This window comes from Triticum urartu, chromosome 7 (assembly GCF_003073215.2).
Source record: "Triticum urartu cultivar G1812 chromosome 7, Tu2.1, whole genome shotgun sequence".
Taxonomy (NCBI): domain Eukaryota; kingdom Viridiplantae; phylum Streptophyta; class Magnoliopsida; order Poales; family Poaceae; genus Triticum; species Triticum urartu.
The window spans coordinates 81403670-81422576 of NC_053028.1; the positions used below are offsets into that span (position 1 = coordinate 81403670).

At 47.2% G+C, this 18907-nt stretch overlaps 2 protein-coding genes across 3 annotated transcripts; both read right to left on the reverse strand.

Moving 5' to 3' along the window:
• Positions 1–214: 214 nt before the first annotated feature.
• Positions 215–5315, reverse strand: LOC125520434 (F-box protein At5g67140-like). 2 transcript variants are annotated; one of them, XM_048685352.1, is made up of 5 exons: positions 4955–5315; positions 4717–4863; positions 4455–4581; positions 3852–3950; positions 215–701 (listed from the first exon to the last, which is right to left on the reverse strand). In XM_048685352.1, the coding sequence occupies exons 1-5, from the start codon at positions 5080–5082 to the stop codon at positions 501–503; spliced, it is 702 nt and encodes a 233-aa protein (XP_048541309.1). In that variant the 5' UTR covers positions 5083–5315; the 3' UTR covers positions 215–500. The 2 variants fall into 2 exon arrangements, with proteins under 2 accessions (XP_048541309.1, XP_048541308.1); XM_048685351.1 differs by having other exon boundaries at positions 4455–4590; positions 4955–5314.
• A 738-nt stretch (positions 5316–6053) lies between these two features.
• Positions 6054–9194, reverse strand: LOC125523765 (F-box protein At5g67140-like). The gene is made up of 5 exons (XM_048688835.1): positions 8975–9194; positions 8725–8871; positions 8481–8616; positions 6803–6901; positions 6054–6529 (listed from the first exon to the last, which is right to left on the reverse strand). The coding sequence occupies exons 1-5, from the start codon at positions 9118–9120 to the stop codon at positions 6329–6331; spliced, it is 729 nt and encodes a 242-aa protein (XP_048544792.1). The 5' UTR covers positions 9121–9194; the 3' UTR covers positions 6054–6328.
• Positions 9195–18907: the final 9713 nt, after the last annotated feature.

The following is an 18907-nucleotide window of genomic DNA, read 5'->3' on the forward strand; positions in this document are numbered from 1 at the left end:
TTGACTGGGTTCGCGTCCTTGTCTCACAGCTTAGCGTATGGCCGGCGAGACGTTTCCATCTTGGAAGGTTATCTTGGTGGAACACATGGTCCAACTGAGAAACTCTAGCATCAATTACTCAAGCAATGCTAAACAGTGAATAAACAAACAGCAAAAAGACCCAAAAGATAACATTGAGATCCCTGTTCCTAGTCCACCGGCATGAACATCTCAGTCAAAGGAACTTATTGTCAAATTGATCTCACAAATGAACTGAAAATGAATCTGTAACTGTACAGCATCCAACTTTTTGAACAGTCCGGATGCATAGTTTTGCAGAGTATGTACACTTTTATTCTTTACAACATGTATGTACAAGTCAACATATGCACAACACTGTCAACACATCAACACAACCTGAATCAAGAACGGCATAAAGCACTTGATTCTCACCTTTTCTTCCAATAGTAATTTCCATGGAGCCATGGACTGCGGTATATAAGAGTGGTATCTTTTTTCTTTCAGGCGACCTGCACGTCAGCGTTGAGGATCTGCGGGATGGACCTGATCCGCAGGGCGGGGCTGATGGACTGCAGGCCCGCGAAGCTCTCCGGCGACACCCGCATCCCGCCAACGTTGATGCACTCCAGTTCCGGGCACTTGTTCACGAGTGCTACTAGTCCGGCCTCAGTCACGTGGCGGCAGCTCCACAGTATGATACTCTGCAAAATATAGTCCATGGGAACCATCCTCGTTTCAGCACTGAATTATAGTTTGTAGTTGAGGTAATATAAGCGTGTAGTTGAGGACCACATAACGGCAATATATTGTCTGGACTATGTATGTGTACAACCTTGGCCATCTGCCAAATTGGAAGGTGATGACGTGGTTTCTTGTTAGGCCATTTTTGGGCCAAGGACAACTTTTTCTTATATGCTCCCTCCTTCCCAGAATAAGTGACTCAATTTTGTACTAAATTTGTACTAAAGCTAGTATAAAGTTAACCCAATTAATTTGGGACGGAGCGAGTATATGCTAACAAAATCCTACCTCTGTAAACAAATGCAAAAAAAAAGTAAGACATTCTAGATCCAATGACCTAAAACAGTAAAACGTCTTGCATTTGTTTAGAGGGAGTAACATATAGTTTGATTTACTTCAGTATTTCATACTATATACTTTGAGTGTCTTTTTTGACTAATTTTTCTGTATTAAATTTGATATTATCTAGTTGAAGTATTGAGTCATTATTTTTAAATATTTTCCATTAGTTTAGTAACTACACTTTGAAGAAAATAGTATCAACAAGTTGTTTATTCAGTTTCTCAAAAAAAAATCACTAACCTTTAGCTAGATCGAGAAATGGTGTATGATACAACTTATATTGGAAAATATGGCTAAACGCAAGAATTGTTCTGAATATTAGAAAACTTATAAAAAACAATAAAAAATAGATAATTTTAACAATTTCGAGTTGAATGAGTTGTCCCTTAATATTTGTTTCTTAATAGATATTGCTAACTTGTTTTATGTTTAATAATTTATGCTATGATTTGATAACATTTTAAAAAATAGACCTGAATTTTTCTCCAATTTATATGTCTCCCCAAACAAACATGTTTTTGAACAATTCAAATATATGCACCTATTTATAAATGAGTATTTGTCACAAATAATTGAGTACAAAATCGATGAGACTTTTATTCAAATAGAAATTTAAATTAATACATTTATTTGTAATAGTACAATAATTTTTTCATTAGTGCTAATAAATCGAAAATGAGTTAAAAATAATTATTTGTATTTATTTATATTTAACTTCTTTTATACCACACAGAAGAGTTGTATGTATATACATCAACATCGTCACAACCCTTATATTTTAATGAAGAGGCGGTAGTGGAGAGATTATGACTTTTACACCGGCAAGAAATGCAGAAACTAAAGTTAATCATGACTCTTACATCATTAAAAGATAGCACGACACAAACATAATCATTACCTAAAAAGAACACACAAACAAAAGACACAACCAACTCATAATAAAGTATGAGTCATAACTATGTTTTTTTTACTTTGTTATAACTTATCTATTCGTCTAATGCATTACATGTATTTATTTTCGGCACACCCATTTAAATAATATTTTGCGATGGCCATTTCAATTAATAATTAAACCACACTATAGTAATATACATATTCGTCATATTCTAATATTTATCCATACATATGCATTTCTTATGTTGAACTAAGAAAATTGTAATAGTATTTTTCTTAGTTCAATGGGGTTCCTTAAGGAATATTTTGTTACAATTTTCTCCAAATCTGGGAAAACCAAAAGTGGCACATCAGTTCACGAACTAATTTACGCATTTTCATTGTACTATTACAATTGTGTTTATGTGTCATTATCAATAGTAATCTTAAATATCTACAAACTTCGTGGGGTGTTCTAGAGTGTATGAACCTAACAGAATAGCTCCATAGAATTATTTTGAGTGTAATAATATCAAGTTTAGGTGTGATCAATTAAAGATTTTATAAATGTTTAATTGTTGACAATTAGTTTGTCCTCGGATCATCTGAACTCTCGCTCATTAGTAGTGTTCACTTTTGATCGAATAAGCCATTTTTACTCTTTCGGGTAGGGGTGGGGTGGGGGTTATTTTTACTTGGTATCAACATCATAGCAATCATAACATGCACCGACAGTTCGAATTTTAATTTTTGTATATTCATGTTATTCATTTGAACTTTTTTTCCAACTTAGTACTTCTACAAAGAACTAGTGTAAGCTGTGTGTACTCAAATTGGAGATACCAACAATTTGATTTCACATTTATATAAACATGTGAGATTGTTTTCATATACTTTTTAGATTTTGAAACATTTTTTTTAAAGTTGGGCTTAAAGGAGTCCAAAATCCATTTGGAGATTTTGTGACATTTATATAAAATTAGATGTATATTCTCCTTTTTCCGAGTGGACACCGTTCTCAAACCCGTTACTGTCCATTGAAGTTCTCATTCCAACACTATTTACGATTTCAAATTCTTGTAACTAGATGTTATGTAGGAATAAGAAGAAATCGCAACTCGTTTGCGCTACTCATAAAAATTGATTTCGAGGGTCTAATTTTTTTCTTCAGAATCCTTTATTTTAGTTCTTCCACCCATGCAATAGAGAGGGAATGAGGAAAGTGGGGTTACTTTTATTTCCATTCCCCCTTAAAAGATAGACTTTGAAATAGCAGTCATGAAATAATGTTGAATTCAAAAGTTTGTTTTTATAGTAAATAAAGTTTATTTTTATCATGGATTTACCACGACCTCGGTTGTGACTCAATAAATAAAAAAGTAATTTTTCTCTCTTCGAGACTATTGAAAAAGGGCATTGAACGAGAAAGAAATCGTCCACGGATAATCAAACTATCATATGCCTTGGAAAGTGATATGAGCTGCTTGGAAATGGCTGCATATAAAGCTAAATGAAGTCCACAAAGCAACCTTATTGTTACTCTCAACCTTAACTGCAAATCTCAATAAAGTCTGAAATGAGCCGCTCAACTGTAAAAACTAAAAAGTACCCAAGAGAGTGCAATAATCATGAGGCTATCTCCATCCAGAGAGTTGAGCTTGACTAATGACAATTAGTTCATTTTCCATGATAGGTCCAACTAACCTACTTGCATGACATGTACGAATAACTGTTCCTTTTTTTTCATGAACTGCATACACCACTTAATATTCCAAACTATAAATTAACGTGCTTAATTAGGCCCTTTTATTTCAGACAATTTATCAGCTGCAGCTTGATACACGAGAGCTGTTCCAAAGGAAGCAGTAAAGTTCAGGGAAGAGAAACATACACACCTTCAAGTTTGTACAACTGTCTGCAACTGCATAGAGCGATTCGTCAGTGATGAATGTCCCACCAATGTTCAGGTGCTGCAGTGAACGAGCCTTTGAGACCTGCAGGGAATTGAATCAGGTTTGACAAATTCATATTGGTAAAAATTATCACAACAAAGTACAGATTTCTTGTAGTTCAGATTAACTTTGGCAAAAATATTTTTTTGACTTTTTGGACGTAACCAAGTGGATTCATTCCCTCAAAAAAAAAAGTGGATTCATGATTTTTTTTTTGTTTAAAAAAATTGGGAACCATGCATCAGTACGATTCTTCAGACCCACATAATAAATGGTTCTGATAAGCGTATATTGTCCACTCATTGACCTGTACAATGAATTATTCTGAAAGCAACGCCATAATAGTATGCCTGACGACATCCCGCGCGATGCGACCTCAGAATCCAGTATCCAAATCCACCTTCTACACTATGATAGGCTGATAGCAATAGCCGGTGGTAGATAGGATCGATGAACACACCATCAGTTTGACAATTTGGTGGGCATGTGTCATCAAAATTAAAAAGTTTGGTCGATGGAGGAAAAACCGACGAGGAAATTAATTACCAGATGGACGACGCCCTTGTCAGTGATCCCGGCGAGCCCCCACAGCGAGACGGAGGTGAGGTTGCCGACGCACGCCGCCGAGGAGATGTCGAGCAGGCCCTGGTCCGTGATGTGGCACCCCCAGCAGCTTCGTGAACTCCAAGAACGGGCGGAGAGAGTTAGAAAGATATGATTAAGTTATAATTGGGGATGTGGAGCGGGAATTGAGTGTTTGACTGGCCATGATTGCTCAGGCGATCGATTGACCGATCGGCTCACATACATGTCGAGGTCGCGGAGGTTGACGGCGGCGCGGACGAGGCGCGCGGTGGACTCGTCGCCGGTGCGCTGCCCCGCCAGGCTCAGCCGCCGCCGCGTCGCCAGCGACCGGCCCACCGCGCGGCGCCACCGCCGGCTCACTGCCCCGGCCCTGGCGAACGACGACGACCACCAAATTCAAGATAGAGCAGAAGCGGTGCCCATGGAAATCAATCAAAGGCGGGCGCGTTCTTGGTTCTTACATGGAGAGGTCGTGGAAGGAGGGGAGGAGGGAGAGGACGTGGGCGAGGATGTCGGCCGGAAGCCGCTCCACGTGCGGCTCCTCCTCCGCCGGCGCCACCGCGCCGGTCCGGGCGTCGTCTCCCGCCATCTCCTGCGCGCTTGCTTCTCGAGCTCGCGCTCTCTGGCTCCCCGGCCGCGCGGAGGAAAGCAGGGGAGGACTATACTACCAGCGGCGGGCCGGCAGCATCGCGAAGGCTCACGTGATGGTGATGCGGGCGGCGGGAGGGCGACGCGAGGCGCGAGTGGACGACGCAGAGCGGGGACAGACGGGGCTTGGATTCTTGTTCCTGCACGGTTGGAGCAGGGGCGCCTTTGGATTGTGCGGACGGCGCTGCGCCGTGCAGCCGCCCTGCCCCTGCCCGCCACGTTTGAAAAAAAGATCAATCAATTGATGATAGGTCCCTGGACCTGTACAACGGTATTAGTTGGGAGATTTAATAACTAGACTGAAAGATTATGAACTCGGCGTTCCTAATATTTTCGGGAATGATTTTTAGGCATGACAAATCAATTTAGTTGACGTGAGGATGACAAATTTAGTTTACAAGCACGGCAATTTTCTGGCAGAAAAAAAATGAACTGAGGCGAATTGGCCGGACGATGCATGTGCGTCGACGTAGTTACATGAGTTTGTATGGATTTGAGATATGGTAATTGAGGTGTCCAGATGTGGAATGCGTTTTTTGAAGATGACCCGTCACTATTCGAGGTGTTTCACGAGTCGGATTTGTCAAGTCCGGCTGTATATGCTCTAAGCTCACTCTTTACAGCAGGAGGTCGCGTGCTGGAATCCTCACCTAGCACTAATCTTTTTGTGACATTTTCCCCTGGCGAACTGATCGTACAAGTGTACAACATCCGTCAATGGACCGGCCCAGCGCGGCGTACACAGGCGGCGAGGCGATGTATTTTCTAAAAGACTATAGTATCCTTTATTATAAAATGGATGACGAGATCACATCTGTTGATGTGTTTAGGAGATTGTACCGAAGCATACAAAATCTATACTAATGCACAGCACAAGTATGTATTTCTGAGCATTTTTTGAATCTCCAGTGGCTATAATCATGCTCACAAAGATCCACCGATCACAAATAGGTGCTCCTCACCTCTCGGTAACAAGTGAATGTTGATAGGGTTTTTGTGTGCCTGATTTTGATGGAAAAACATAGGTGGGCTATGGACGGGCAACCCTAATTTTTATTTGTTGTAACACAAGTCACATACAGACAGAGCATGAACACACCAGGAATAAAAAAGCGCCACAAATCCTTCTCGTCAATCTTTGTATTTTCAGTTGCATGAACCACTGGATTACGGCAGCGCATTTTCCTTCATGAAACCTGAACGCTGGCGTTGACGATCTCCGGGACGGACCTGATCCTCAGAGCAGGGCTGATGGAGAGCAGGCCGGCAAAGCTCTCCGGCGACACCCTCATCCCGCCGACGTTGATGCACTCTAACTCCGGGCACTTGCTCACCAGCGCCACCAGGCCGGCCGCCGTGACATGGCGGCAGCTCCACAGCATGATGCTCTGCACAAGAAAACTCGGCACGTCAGTGGTTGCGTGCACGCAGGCTCAGCAGCAAAACTGATGCTGAAAATTCAAAGTATGTTCGAACACTCTACAGACGGCGTCATATGTTCTTTTTAATAATATAATAATGGCTTCAGTGTTCAATTTTTGAATGAAGTTTCACTTTGTTCGTATCGTGCTGAGGCAGGCTGCAACAGAGTATCTTCAACTGTTTTAAGGCCGTCATTTGCACACTAAGATCCTAAATTTTAGCAAGAAAAACATATATACCTTCAGATTTGCACAGTTGTTTGCAACGGCATACAAGGATTCATCGGTGATAAATGTTCCACCAATATTGAGATGCCGCAAAGAATGTGCTCTTGAAACCTGCAAGGAAAAGTTGAAAAACCATAAACAAATTAATTGATATGGTAACTCAGAATAACAGATTATGTACCAAAACTACATTTTCTTAGGAGGAGTGCTTCGGTACACACCCCCTCCCCCCTCCCCCCACAACAAAACGTAGAAGGACAGAAAGGTCATATGGAAGAAACGTATACCCACCTTATATCGTAGACGTACAATCCCGGTCATACGAGTACATGTGAATAAGAAGAAAAAAAACTTGCAGGAGGACTCGATCGATCCCACCTGCCGCCCGAGTAGAGGGACTCGATCGATCTGGCCTGCCACCCGAGTAGAGGAAAAAAAATACTTGCACGAGGACTCGATCGATCTGGCCTGCCGCACGGCGATCACGCGGCGGCTGATCTAGATCGTCGCGGGTGGGCTGAGGAGTGGAAGACCGCCGTCGCCGGTGGCCGGCCCGGTGTTGGACGTCGCCGTTCTCCGCATTGACGGCCGCCTCTAACCATCCCGATCTCCCACGCCAGCGGTTCCAACCCCGTCGTCTCCCACGTCGCGGTCGGCGGTTAGGGAAGTGGCCGGCCACGTCTTGGACAGTTGCCCACATGTCTGCACAGTCTGGCGCAATTGCATGCATGCGATCACGTAGACCATGTGCAACCAGCACCGTTTCGGTCTTCCGGAGGGGGGTTCCGAAGGAGTATTTGTTTTCACCACTGCCAAATGGCCGGAAACTTTTTCCACACGTTTTCATCAACATCAACAGCACGCACGCCAATTTGCATCCTTTTCCGGCGCTCGATGGATTTCCTGGGATTTTCCCGGAGAAAAAAACACTAAAACATTGGCTGCACGTGACGCAACGTTTTTTTCATCGATCAAATGCATATAAAACTTTCCATTTCGGCAATGAAGATCGATTTGTACAAAACAAATATTTCAAAAAAACGTGAAGAAAGAAAATTTCTCGGATTTGGAAAAAATTGAAAAAAGGGAAAAAGGAAAGATGCAAGAAGAAAGGGGAGAAAATATGCTAATTTACATAGTTGCCTAGGCGGCGCGGTGGTTGGGATGGGCCACAGGAGGTCGCAGGTTCGATCTTCGCTGGAGCGCCCTTTTTTGCATTATATAGAAACAGATGGGCCGGCCCGTTAGTAGCGAAGGAAAGGGAGGGGGCCGTGCGCACGTTTGTGAAAACGCCTGTATCGAGCACAGAAGGCGCCAAATAGGATTTGGCCCTTGTTTCTGTACTAATGTATTCGTCTACGTATAAGACGCGGATGGGGCGGGCGGCGGGTGGCCTTTTTTTTCATAATATGGCTATCATGCCTCTGATTATGGGTATCGAGCAATCTCAGCTCTTTTTGTGTTTAGGGGATGTATCGAAGCAAAAGTGTAAGATCAATTATCTGAAAGCCAATTATCACGAACGCTCCGGCTTAATAAATATATGACGACATCCAGCGACTTCACAGTTCCATACTGAAATCCTTGTGCTATACACGTGACGTGACAATGCCATCCTATCAACGTTGCAGAAGAATACAACCAAGCAGTTGCATCAAAAAAGGAACAAGAGAAAACAGAGCATATATACCAGACGAACGACGCCCTTGTCAGTGATCCCGGCCAATCCCCACAGCGAGATCGCGGTCAGCTTGCCGACGCACTCCGCCGTGGAGATCTGCAGCAGCCCTCCGTCGGTGATGTGGCAGCCCCAGCAGCCCCGCGAACTTCACCAAGAAAATTCACGGTGAGACAGAGTTAGAAAAAATAAATATAGAAATAAGCTTGAAAATGCAGTTTGATCTGATCAGGAACAGGTCGACCGATCTACTCACACGTCGAGGTCGCGGAGGTTGACGGCGGCGCGGACGAGGCGCGCGGCGGAGTCGTCGCCCGTGCGCTGTCCCGCGAAGCTCAGTCGCCGCCGCGTCGCCAGCGACCGTCCCACCGCCTGGCGCCACCGCCGGCTCACTCCCCCGGCCCTGACGACGACCAGAATATAAGCGAGTTATCACTCGGCACAATGGAGCCGTACGTAAGCCTGGGAACCATGGCGCGGCCATGATTATTGGTAGTAATACGTACATGGCGAGGTCGTGGAAGGAGGAGAGGAGGGAGAGCACGTGCGCGAGGAGGTCGGCGGGAAGTCGCTCGACGTGCGGCTCCTCCTCCATTTCCTTCGCCGCGGCGGCGCCGCCCCCTCCTTGCTCTGTCTGTGGCTGCATCCCCATTTTTGCTAGGTCTCGCTCTCGCCGTCGCGAGGATGGAAAGGCTTATACTGGCACGGCAGATCGGGTGGAGCACTGTATTGGAGTTGAGTGTGGACTGTGGACATGTTTCCGGAGTGTGCACATCATCGCGTCATACATGGAGATGGAGGCGCCCACCGGTCAGCCGCGCTACTAAAAATAAGTAAATTACGGCTATGACCCTAAAGTCGAGAACAAATAATTTGAGATCGTGGGTATTCGAGGTCTCGTATTCTTTTAGAGCATGTACAGTACAAAGTACTTTGCCCATAAAGTGAATGTAATTTTATACTAGTAGTATTTTTACTGATATATAACAATATTTTTTTGTGGGGATAGCAAATATTTTGCTGACGAAACAAATGGTCAAAGTTGATTCTGAAATGCATGCGAGCATCTACAACCAGACCCATAACGTCCGGACGGGCTGCCCGGTTAGTGTCGGGACGCAAAAACGTCACCGAACCGAACTTCTCATAGCCAGCCCAAACGCTGGACTGATCGGCCCTTCCCATATCCAGCCCAAGATGATCTTGGGCGGATATAGGGACGTCCGGGCGCACCCGCCAGGTCTGATCCGGCCCACTCCGGCCCAAATAAAATGAACCCTATTCACACTCCGGCTGAAACCCTGGTCGTATTCCACTCCACTTCTCTCCCCTCCCACACTAGCAAGCTCCTCTCAGAACAACCCTAGTGTTCTCCATGGCGGCGCCTGGATCCGACTTAGACATGTCCGGATACGAGGACTGGGAGCTCATCCCTTGCAGCCTCGAGGAGCAGATGGTCGTCCGCGCCGCTCTCCAATGCTCCCGGGCGGAGTGCATTGTCGTGGGAGCAAGTCTGACAGTAAGAATAGGGGGTATGTAAGAGGAGGCAATGTCCTAACTACGGTGAGGATGTGCATGCAAGATTTACGAGTTCAGGCCCTTCTCGAAGGAAGTAATAGCCCTACGTCTCGGTGCCCGGAGGCTTGGTCGACTGGATTATGCGTGAAAGTTATAGGGGGTGCGAACCCTTGTGCCAGAGGGGAGGGGTGGCTTATATAGAGTGCGCCGGAACCCTCTAGCCCTCAGTTACACAGGGTTCAATATTCGTTAAGACAAGGCGTTACTGGTAACGCTAGCTATAAAGGACTATAAATGACCTTTAAGACTACAGAGTGAATGCCTGACCGTTGCTATCCTGGGTGGCTTTAGATCTTCTGTATTCCGAGTGATTCTTCGTATGGTCAAATGACTCTATCTTAGTCGAGTGTAATTGAGATATCTGAGTGGTATATCTGGTCGAGTGGATTGGACTCCAAGGTGATTTCAGTCGGTATCTTCGGTTGTACTTTGAATGTCTTTGACTCTAGGCTAGTATCCTTGGGTAGGGTGTCTAGGTCAGGCCTATGACCCTACCCTAGGTACATGTCATCATCATTAGCCCCCGAATGGATTGAGGTCCGAGTGAAAAAGGGTTGAAGTTGGTTCCGACTTGATTGCACGCTTTGGAGGCATTTCATTGGAGTCTGAAAATCGTGCTAAAGCTTCAACCTTGTTTCAGTCGCCTTGATCAATTAAGAGGTCGTTGAGTGGATTATGTTGATAATCCTCGAGTGTTGTTCTGGTGCGAAATCTTCGGCGCGATTGGTTGTCCTGCGGTTCCCGGATCTCACGGGATTCGAAATTTGGAGAAGCGCGCGAGACGGAGCGGGCCGCAGTAATCGGAGCGGGTAGACAGGGGCACCTCGATCCCCGTGCCGCCTTTTTCGCCACGTATCGGGTGAGCGACTGTTGCAGGATATGACAGGATTGCTCAGGCCCACGGGCCAGCCACTCGAAAGCAGGCCCATAAAAGGTGTCGAAGCCGATGCAATGCACAATACGCCTCATTCTTTCTCTCCTTCCTCTGCTTCTCCACCGTGCCCTCGTCCGCTCTCGACGCCCTCGCTCGGCCCGTGTGCACTCCGCCACAATGGTGAAGGACAAGACGGTGTCCTTGGAGCGCGCGAAGAAGGCGACGACGACAGCGAAGGTGTAACACCCTGGATGCAATTTATCTAATATGTACTCCAACTCTTGCCGTTTCCGGTGCTAAGATATTTTATTTTCCCGGGTTCGGGTTTTTGTCTCCGTGTGTTGTTGTCGTTGTCATGCATCTCATATCATGTCATCATGTGCATTGCATTTGCATACGTGTTCGTCTCATGCATCCGAGCTTTTTCCCCGTTGTCCGTTTTGCATTCCGGCGCTCCTATCTCCTCCGGTGGTCCTTTCTTCCTTCCTTTCGTGTGTGGGGGTTAAACATTTCCGGATTGGACCGATACTTGCCAAGCGGCCTTGGTTTACTACCGGTAGACCGCCTGTCAAGTTTCGTACCATTTGGACTTCGTTTGATACTCCAATGGTTAACCGAGGGACCGAGAAGGCCTCATGTGTGTTGCAGCCCAACACCCCTCCAATTTGGCCCAAAACCCACCAAAACTCTCTCCATCATCTAGAGCGTTCGATCACGATCGCGCGGCCGAAAACCGCACCTCATTTGGACACTCCTAGCTCCCTCTATGTCTATAAATAGCACCCTCTCCGAAATTCACGGTTCTTCTCCCCCCTAAACCCTAGATCCATCTTCCCCTCGCCGCCGGACGAAATCCTGCAGGCCGGACATTGTCCGCTCCCCCGCCGGCCACTCCGGGAGCGCCACATGTCCTGGGCGGAGGCCCACTTCGCCGCCGACCGCGCGGGCCCGCCAGGCCCGGAGCCGGCCTCCCGCTCCGCCGTGGAGCGCCTCGTCGCCGGCAGGCGTCGGTCCCGCCGCACTTTGCCACTTCGGGCGCCGCCACAGCTTCCCGCCGGCGCCACGGACGCCACCACCGCTGCCTTCGTCCTCCTCGTCGTCCGGCGAAGCTCCGGCCGGCCCAAGTCCGGGAAGCTCCTTCCCCTCCTTCCTCCGGCGACTTTGACTCCGGCGACGTTCAACCTCGAAGTCCGTGCTGCTACAGTGTTCCCAGATCTAGATCTGATTCGGTTGACTTTCCTCCCGAAACCCTAGACATTTTGCATTTTTCATCATGCTATATCTCCGCATCCGTAGATCCGTTTTGGGCGTGTAGCATATCAAAATGTTCGTCTCAGAGAGCACATCATTTCATCTCATTGCATCATTTTCATTTGAGCTCATCTTGATGCCCGACATGCTGTTGGAAGAGAGCTATTTGAGTTATTTGTCAGATCTGCTGCACCAAATAGCTATTTGTCATTTTTGCCATGATTAATGTGTGCATGATATGCTCCTGAGCTCTACATGTGTTTTGTTACATGCCATGCCATCTTTCCAGAGGTGCTATCCATGTATTTTTATGATATGTGTGGTGACTAGCACAAGCTTGCAAAGTGGTGCATTCGTTAATGCTGATTTCAGGGACTTAGAAATTCCACCAAGTCCTTGGTCTGTTTTTATCTTTATGCCATATGTTCATGTTGTTTCCTAGTGATCCGTGCCTCTTTTGAGGATGATCAGTAAGGATGATTTGTTAATCTTGTAGTGCTCTATCCATCCATGTCTTTGTTTGCATTTATGGAGCACCCTAGCTTGAGTCAATCGAGCTCTACTTTTGCTATTTCGTGAATCTGGGCAGATTGTCTACTTGTTAGCAATTTTGCCGAGGATGTTGTTGTTGATCCGTGCATGCTATGTTGTTGTTCTTGCCATGTCTAGCTTATATAATATGTGTTCTTGATGGGTGTATGCTTAGTTTGTCATTCCTTGCTCTGTAGTGAGTGCATCGAGCTCGTAAACATGCCTACTTGTTAAGAGAATTTGCATGTTCCAGTTTTTCTCTAAGTCTGAGTTCTGGTTATGTTTTAGCCATGTTCACATGCTTGCAATTGTATTTTCTGATCCCTTTTGGCTCAAGGTCACTAAGGGACTTTCGTTAATCTCTTTGAGTAGCTCCATGCTATGCTTTACTTTGTCATGTTAAGTTCCTGTAGCATATAGTTTTCATGCTCCAAAGCTTGCTATCTGATCTGAAATTCCAGGCTTGTGTTAATTTCACTAAGTCTGAAACCTGTTTACCAATTGCACTTTTGCCATGCTTGTTTTGAACCTGTTAGTGGATGAATTGGCCGTAGCTCAGTGTTCATCTTTTGTCAAGCATTATGAGTGGATCCCTGCCATGTATTTTGTTGTCATATTTGAGTGCTGTAGCATAATTATCTCGATGCATTTAGATGGCTACTTGCTGTTTATCGCAGACCGGTGCCATATTAGTTTTGCTTGCCATTTCCAAACCGTGTCTCTGATTCCGGTGTTCTTTATATCGATTTCAACCGAAATCACCTCACCTTTCAAGTGGCACACTTGGATTTCCAAGGTGAGGCCAGGTTCAATCATTCTTTGTCAAATCTTGCATATGCATCACATATCGCATACCGCATAGCATACCATGTTTGCATCATGTTATTCAAGCATTTGCACGTGGTTGATTGTGTTCCTTTTGCTTGTTTGTCTTGTTTGGGTAGAGCCGGGAGACGAGTTCGCTAACGAGGAGCCCATTGAGTTTGCTTTCGAGGATCCAGTCAACTCTGACAACTTTGCAGGCAAGATGATCATACCCTCGAAATCACTTCTATCTTTACTTTGCTAGATGCTCGCTCTTTTGCTATGCCTATGCTACGTTGCCTACCACTTGCTTATCATGCCTCCCAAATTGCCATGCCAAACCTCTAACCCACCATGTCCTAGCAAACCGTTGATTGGCTATGTTACCGCTTTGCTCAGCCCCTCTTATAGCGTTGCTAGTTGCAGGTGAAGATTGGAGATCGTTCCTTGTTGGAACATTATTTTCTTGTTGGGATATCATTATATTATCTTGATATCTTAATGCATCTATATACTTGGTAAAGGGTGGAAGGCTCAGCCTTTTTCCTAGTGTTTTGTTCCACTCTTGCCGCCCTAGTTTCCGTCATATCGGTGTTATGTTCCCGGATTTTGCGTTCCTTACGCGGTTGGGTAATAATGGGAACCCCTTGACAGTTCGTCTTGATTAAAACTCTTCCAGCAATGCCCAACCTTGGTTTTACCATTTGCCACCTAGCCTCTTTTTCCCTTGGGTTTCCGGAGCCCGAGGGTCATCTTATTTAAACCCCCCCGGGCCAGTGCTCCTCTGAGTGTTGGTCCAAACTGGGCAGCCTGCGGGGCCACCTCGGGGAAACTCGAGGGTTGGTTTTACTCATAGCTTGACCTATCTGAGTGTGCCCTGAGAACGAGATATGTGCAGCTCCTATCGGGATTTGTCAGCACATTCGGGCGGTGTTGCTGGATTTGTTTTAACTTGTCGAAGTTGTCTTGTAGAACCGGGATACCGAGTCTGATCGGAATGTCTCAGGAGAAGGTATATCATTCGTTGACCGTGAGAGCTTGTCATGGGCTAAGTTGGGACTCCCCTGCAGGGATTTGAACTTTCGAAAGCCGTGCCCGCGGTTATGGGCAGATGGGAATTTGGTAATGTCCGGTTGTAGATAACTTGAACCTTAACTTAATTAAAATGAATCAACTGCGTGTGTAACCGTGATGGTCTCTTCTCGGCGGAGTCCGGGAAGTGAACACGGTGTTGGAGTAATGTTTGCGCAGGTTGTTCTCTAGTTCTTCGTTCGTGCTTTGCCTTCTCTTCTCACTCTCATTTGCGAACAGGTTAGCCACCAGATATGCTAGTCGCTTGCTGCAGCTCCACATATTACCTTGCCTTTACCTATAAGCTTAAATAGTCTTGATCGCGAGGGTGCGAGATTTCTGAGTCCCCGTGGCTCACATATTACTTCCAAACCAGATGCAGGGCCCGATGACTCTGTTCCAGATGATGCGCTTGAGCTGAAGTGGGAGTTCGACGAAGACTCACGCCGTTACTATGTGTCTTTCCCTGATGATCAGTAGTGGTGCCCAGTTGGGGTGATCCGGACCATGTCGCATGTTGGGGTTGATCTTTTATTTTGGTACCGTAGTCGGACCATGAGTGTATTGGATGATGTAATGCTATTTATGTACTTTGTGTGACGTGGCGAGTGTAAGCCAACTATGTTCCTTTCCCCTTATCACTATATTTACATGGGTTGTTGTGAAGATTACCTTACTTGCGACATTGCTTTCAATGCGGTTATGCCTCTAAGTCGTGCTTCGACACGTAGGAGATATAGCCGCATCGAGGGCGTTACAAGTTGGTAATCAGAGCCTTCCCCGACCTTAGGAGCCCCATTGCTTGATCGAATTAGCGGACGAGTTGAGTCTAGAAAAATGTTTTGAGTCATTTAGGAATTATATATCGGAGAGTTTAGGAATTCTTTTTACTCCCCAGTCCCTTCATCGCTCTGGTGAGGCATCCTGATGTAGAGTTTTGACTCTTCTCTTCTCAAATTTCACTAAAATTTTTTTAGGATCATGCGGGTATCTTGGAATCGTTCCGATCGATTTGTGACGAGAACATTGTTCTTGGTGCCTCCTGTCATTTAGGGGTTGTGGCAGTGTCCCGGGGAGTTGAGCTTCGAGGTGTTGTCGTCACAATTTTATCGTTGCAGTTCTGGAATACCTGAGTTTAGTTCGCCGACATCGAAAATCTCTTTTATGCAGTTGTTGGTGAGATAACCTCGACGCCACCCAGTACTGGGGCGGGAGTTCGGGAGTATTGCCATAACTTGTATAACGGATGCTTTTCGAAGGTTGAGGTAGACGATTTCCGAAGTTTTCTCGGTTATGTGTTGAAGGATGGATACAGCTGGATGTAGGAATTGCTAGATTTGGGTGAGATATTATGCTTCCCCTGTATCCCCAACACCCGATTGCATAACCGGAAAGGTTCGGGAGTTTCATAGGTGGGAATTCTTGTAGCTCTAGTTCTTCTTCCACGGATATTTGGTTTGAGATTGGGTGATCTTTACCGAGTATTCGTTCTGGCTCCGTACCTTGTTGATTTATTCCTCTACCTAAATTCTAAGTGGCTTCTCAATTTATGGATATGTGACCATTTCAATTGGAATGCATTCGTTCGTTTTGTTCGGGTGTGAAGACTATATGTTGCAATTTCAACCCGTTGGATTCAGCTTCAATTTTTGTCTGTCAATGTGCTAATGGATGTCAACCTCTTCAGGATGGCTCCTCCAACGCGCATGACTCTGAATCCTGATCCGCCACCACCACCCCCTCCTCCGTAGGCATGGTAAGCTGTGATGGCCGCTACCAATGCAAACACGCAGTTGATCATGCAAATTCTTCAAGAGCACAACCAAGCGAACCAAGGCAACCAAGGCAACAATTAGAATCGCTTTGCTACACTCAACCAGTTCCTTGATAACCAGCCAAAGACTTTCAGCAATTGTGTTGAGGCAACTGATGCTGACGATTGGCTCGTGGACTTGTGCAAGCATTTTGAGTGCAGTAACGTCAGGCCTGAGGACTTTGTCAAGTTCGCTTCCTTCCAACTCAAAGACCAAGCTGCAGAATGGTTTCAGCAGTACAAAGATTTCAGAGGAGGCCGTGAGATTACCTGGGATGAATTCCTTCAAGACTTCAAAGCTCATCATATTCCTCAGAGTGTGGTTGAAAGCAAGCGTGAGGAATTCCGCAACCTGAAGCAAGGCTCTATGTCTGTCTATGACTACAACAAGTTGTTTCAGAAGCTCGCCCGCTTTGCTAAGCAGGACGTCCCTGACGAGAAGAGCATGATATACCAGTTCAGGGGTGGTCTCAGAGAAGAAATCCAGCTAGCTCTCGTTCTCTTTGAGCCCAGGAGGTACGATGAGTTCTACAACATGGCATTGAAGCAAGAGGCTGCTTAACTGAAGTGTGATGCTTCCAAGAAGTGAGTCAGAGATGCTACTCCTTCTTCCTCTACTCAAGTGGCCAAGCAGCAGAAGTATTGGCTCCCTCCTCCTCCGTTCCGTCAGCCTTTTCAGCACAAGAGCAAAGGTGGCAGTGGATCATCTCACCCACCCAACCCTGGCTTTCAGAACAAGACTTTGTCTCAAGCTCCAAGATCGAGTGGTCCGTATCACCGTCCGCTTTCAGAGGTCACGTGCAACAAGTGCCAACAGAAGGGTCACTATGTCAACAAATGCTTCAACCAGAGGCGCCTCCCTCCTCCTCTTGTGAGATCGGCAAGTACAGCTGTGGTCAAGCATAACCCCAAGTACGCCAAGGTCAACATGATGAATGCAGCTCAGGCAGAGGACTTGTCAGATGTCATCATGGGTAACCTTCCTGTTAACGATGTTCCTGCAAAAGTACTTTTTGATACTGGTGCATCGCATTGTTTCATGTCAAAGCCATTTTTTGCCAAGCATGAATTCGTTTCTTCTCATTTGGGCAAACAAATGTGTCGGCGTTCTGGGAACGGGGGTCCCCAGACTTCCCTGCCTGCGGCCTGCGGCGTGGCTCAAAGGGGGCCCAGCACGGCCCATCTTCACCAACACAAACCCAAGACCCTCGCGAGGGGCCAAGCCTCGCGAGGCGGACGACGTGAAGCTTCCTCAGGCACGGCCTCGTCAGGCTGGCTCACGAGGAGGCGGAGAGATCAAGGCGGGGTACCTCACGAGGTGCCCATGACGCAAGCCGTGACAACTCAGGGCGCCAGGCGGGTGCCAGCCCACGCAGCATCCTCCTTTCCTCTTTGGTGCAAAGGGGGCAAGCGCAGCCGCAGAGTACCGAGGCATCAGGCAAAGGTTGCCATTTCGGTGCGACGAGACCAAGACCAGGAGGACTACGGGACGGAGGTCACCGTGGAGCCCAAGACGGCGTCATCACCAGAGCTTTGCGCAGGCGAAGACTACTTTTGTCAGGATAGTTGATACTTGCTGTCCCCCTTCAAATTAGCCCGCCATTGTTGGCTCCCTTCCCACTCAATATTTGGGGAGAGGACCAGGGCCTCTATAAATAGGACCAGCCACCCACACAGCAAGGGGGTCGACGGTCAGAGCAGAGAGAGAGAGAGAGAGAGAGAGAGAGAGAGAGAGAGAGAGAAAGGCGGCTGAACTCGTCCCAGCAGTTCATCGCCTCAGCCAAGAACAGACCCTCGCGAGGCTGTTCTTCCTTGTATTGTCCATCATCATCAGCCCAAGAGGCAATCCATACACCACACACTGGAGTAGGGTATTACACCACAATGGTGGCCCGAACCAGTATAAACCCTGTGTCCCTTGTGTTGTTCTTTCCTTAGTTTAGATCCTAGCACGGCGGAGGGGTGCAGGAAGGTAGGAGGCGAAATCTCCGCGCGCACCCTAGTGTTCGAACCTCAAGGGTCTGCCGGAACCCGAAATCCGACATTTGGCGCGCCAGGTAGGGGTGCGCCGGAATTCGTCTTCCACCGCCCCGTTCTCCTCCGACCGTCACGCCCATGTCTGACGCTCGTCGGGCCCGCGCCGAGCGCCGGGCCGCACTCGCTTCCCGCGTCGCCCAGACGGCCCCTGTCGGCGGGCATTCACGCCGTTCCCCGTCACCTGCCGTCAACGCCGCCACTGGCCCGGCGGGGGACGAGCGGCAAGCATCGTCCCAGCATCCGTCCGTGCGGCAAGACGGCCGCACCGCAACTCCCTCGCTCGCCCCAGCTGGATCTTCGTCCCGCGCGCTCCGCGCGCCCATGGAGGCTCGGGCTGCGCTCATTGCGGAAAACAAGCTCCTGCGCTACCGTCCCGTCGACGACGTCTACGAAGAATGGCTTGACCGCGTCGCCGAGCTCGTCCGCGCTGCAGGGGGCTCTTCCACGCCGTCCGTTCCGCTGCACCGCACCCTGCCCCGC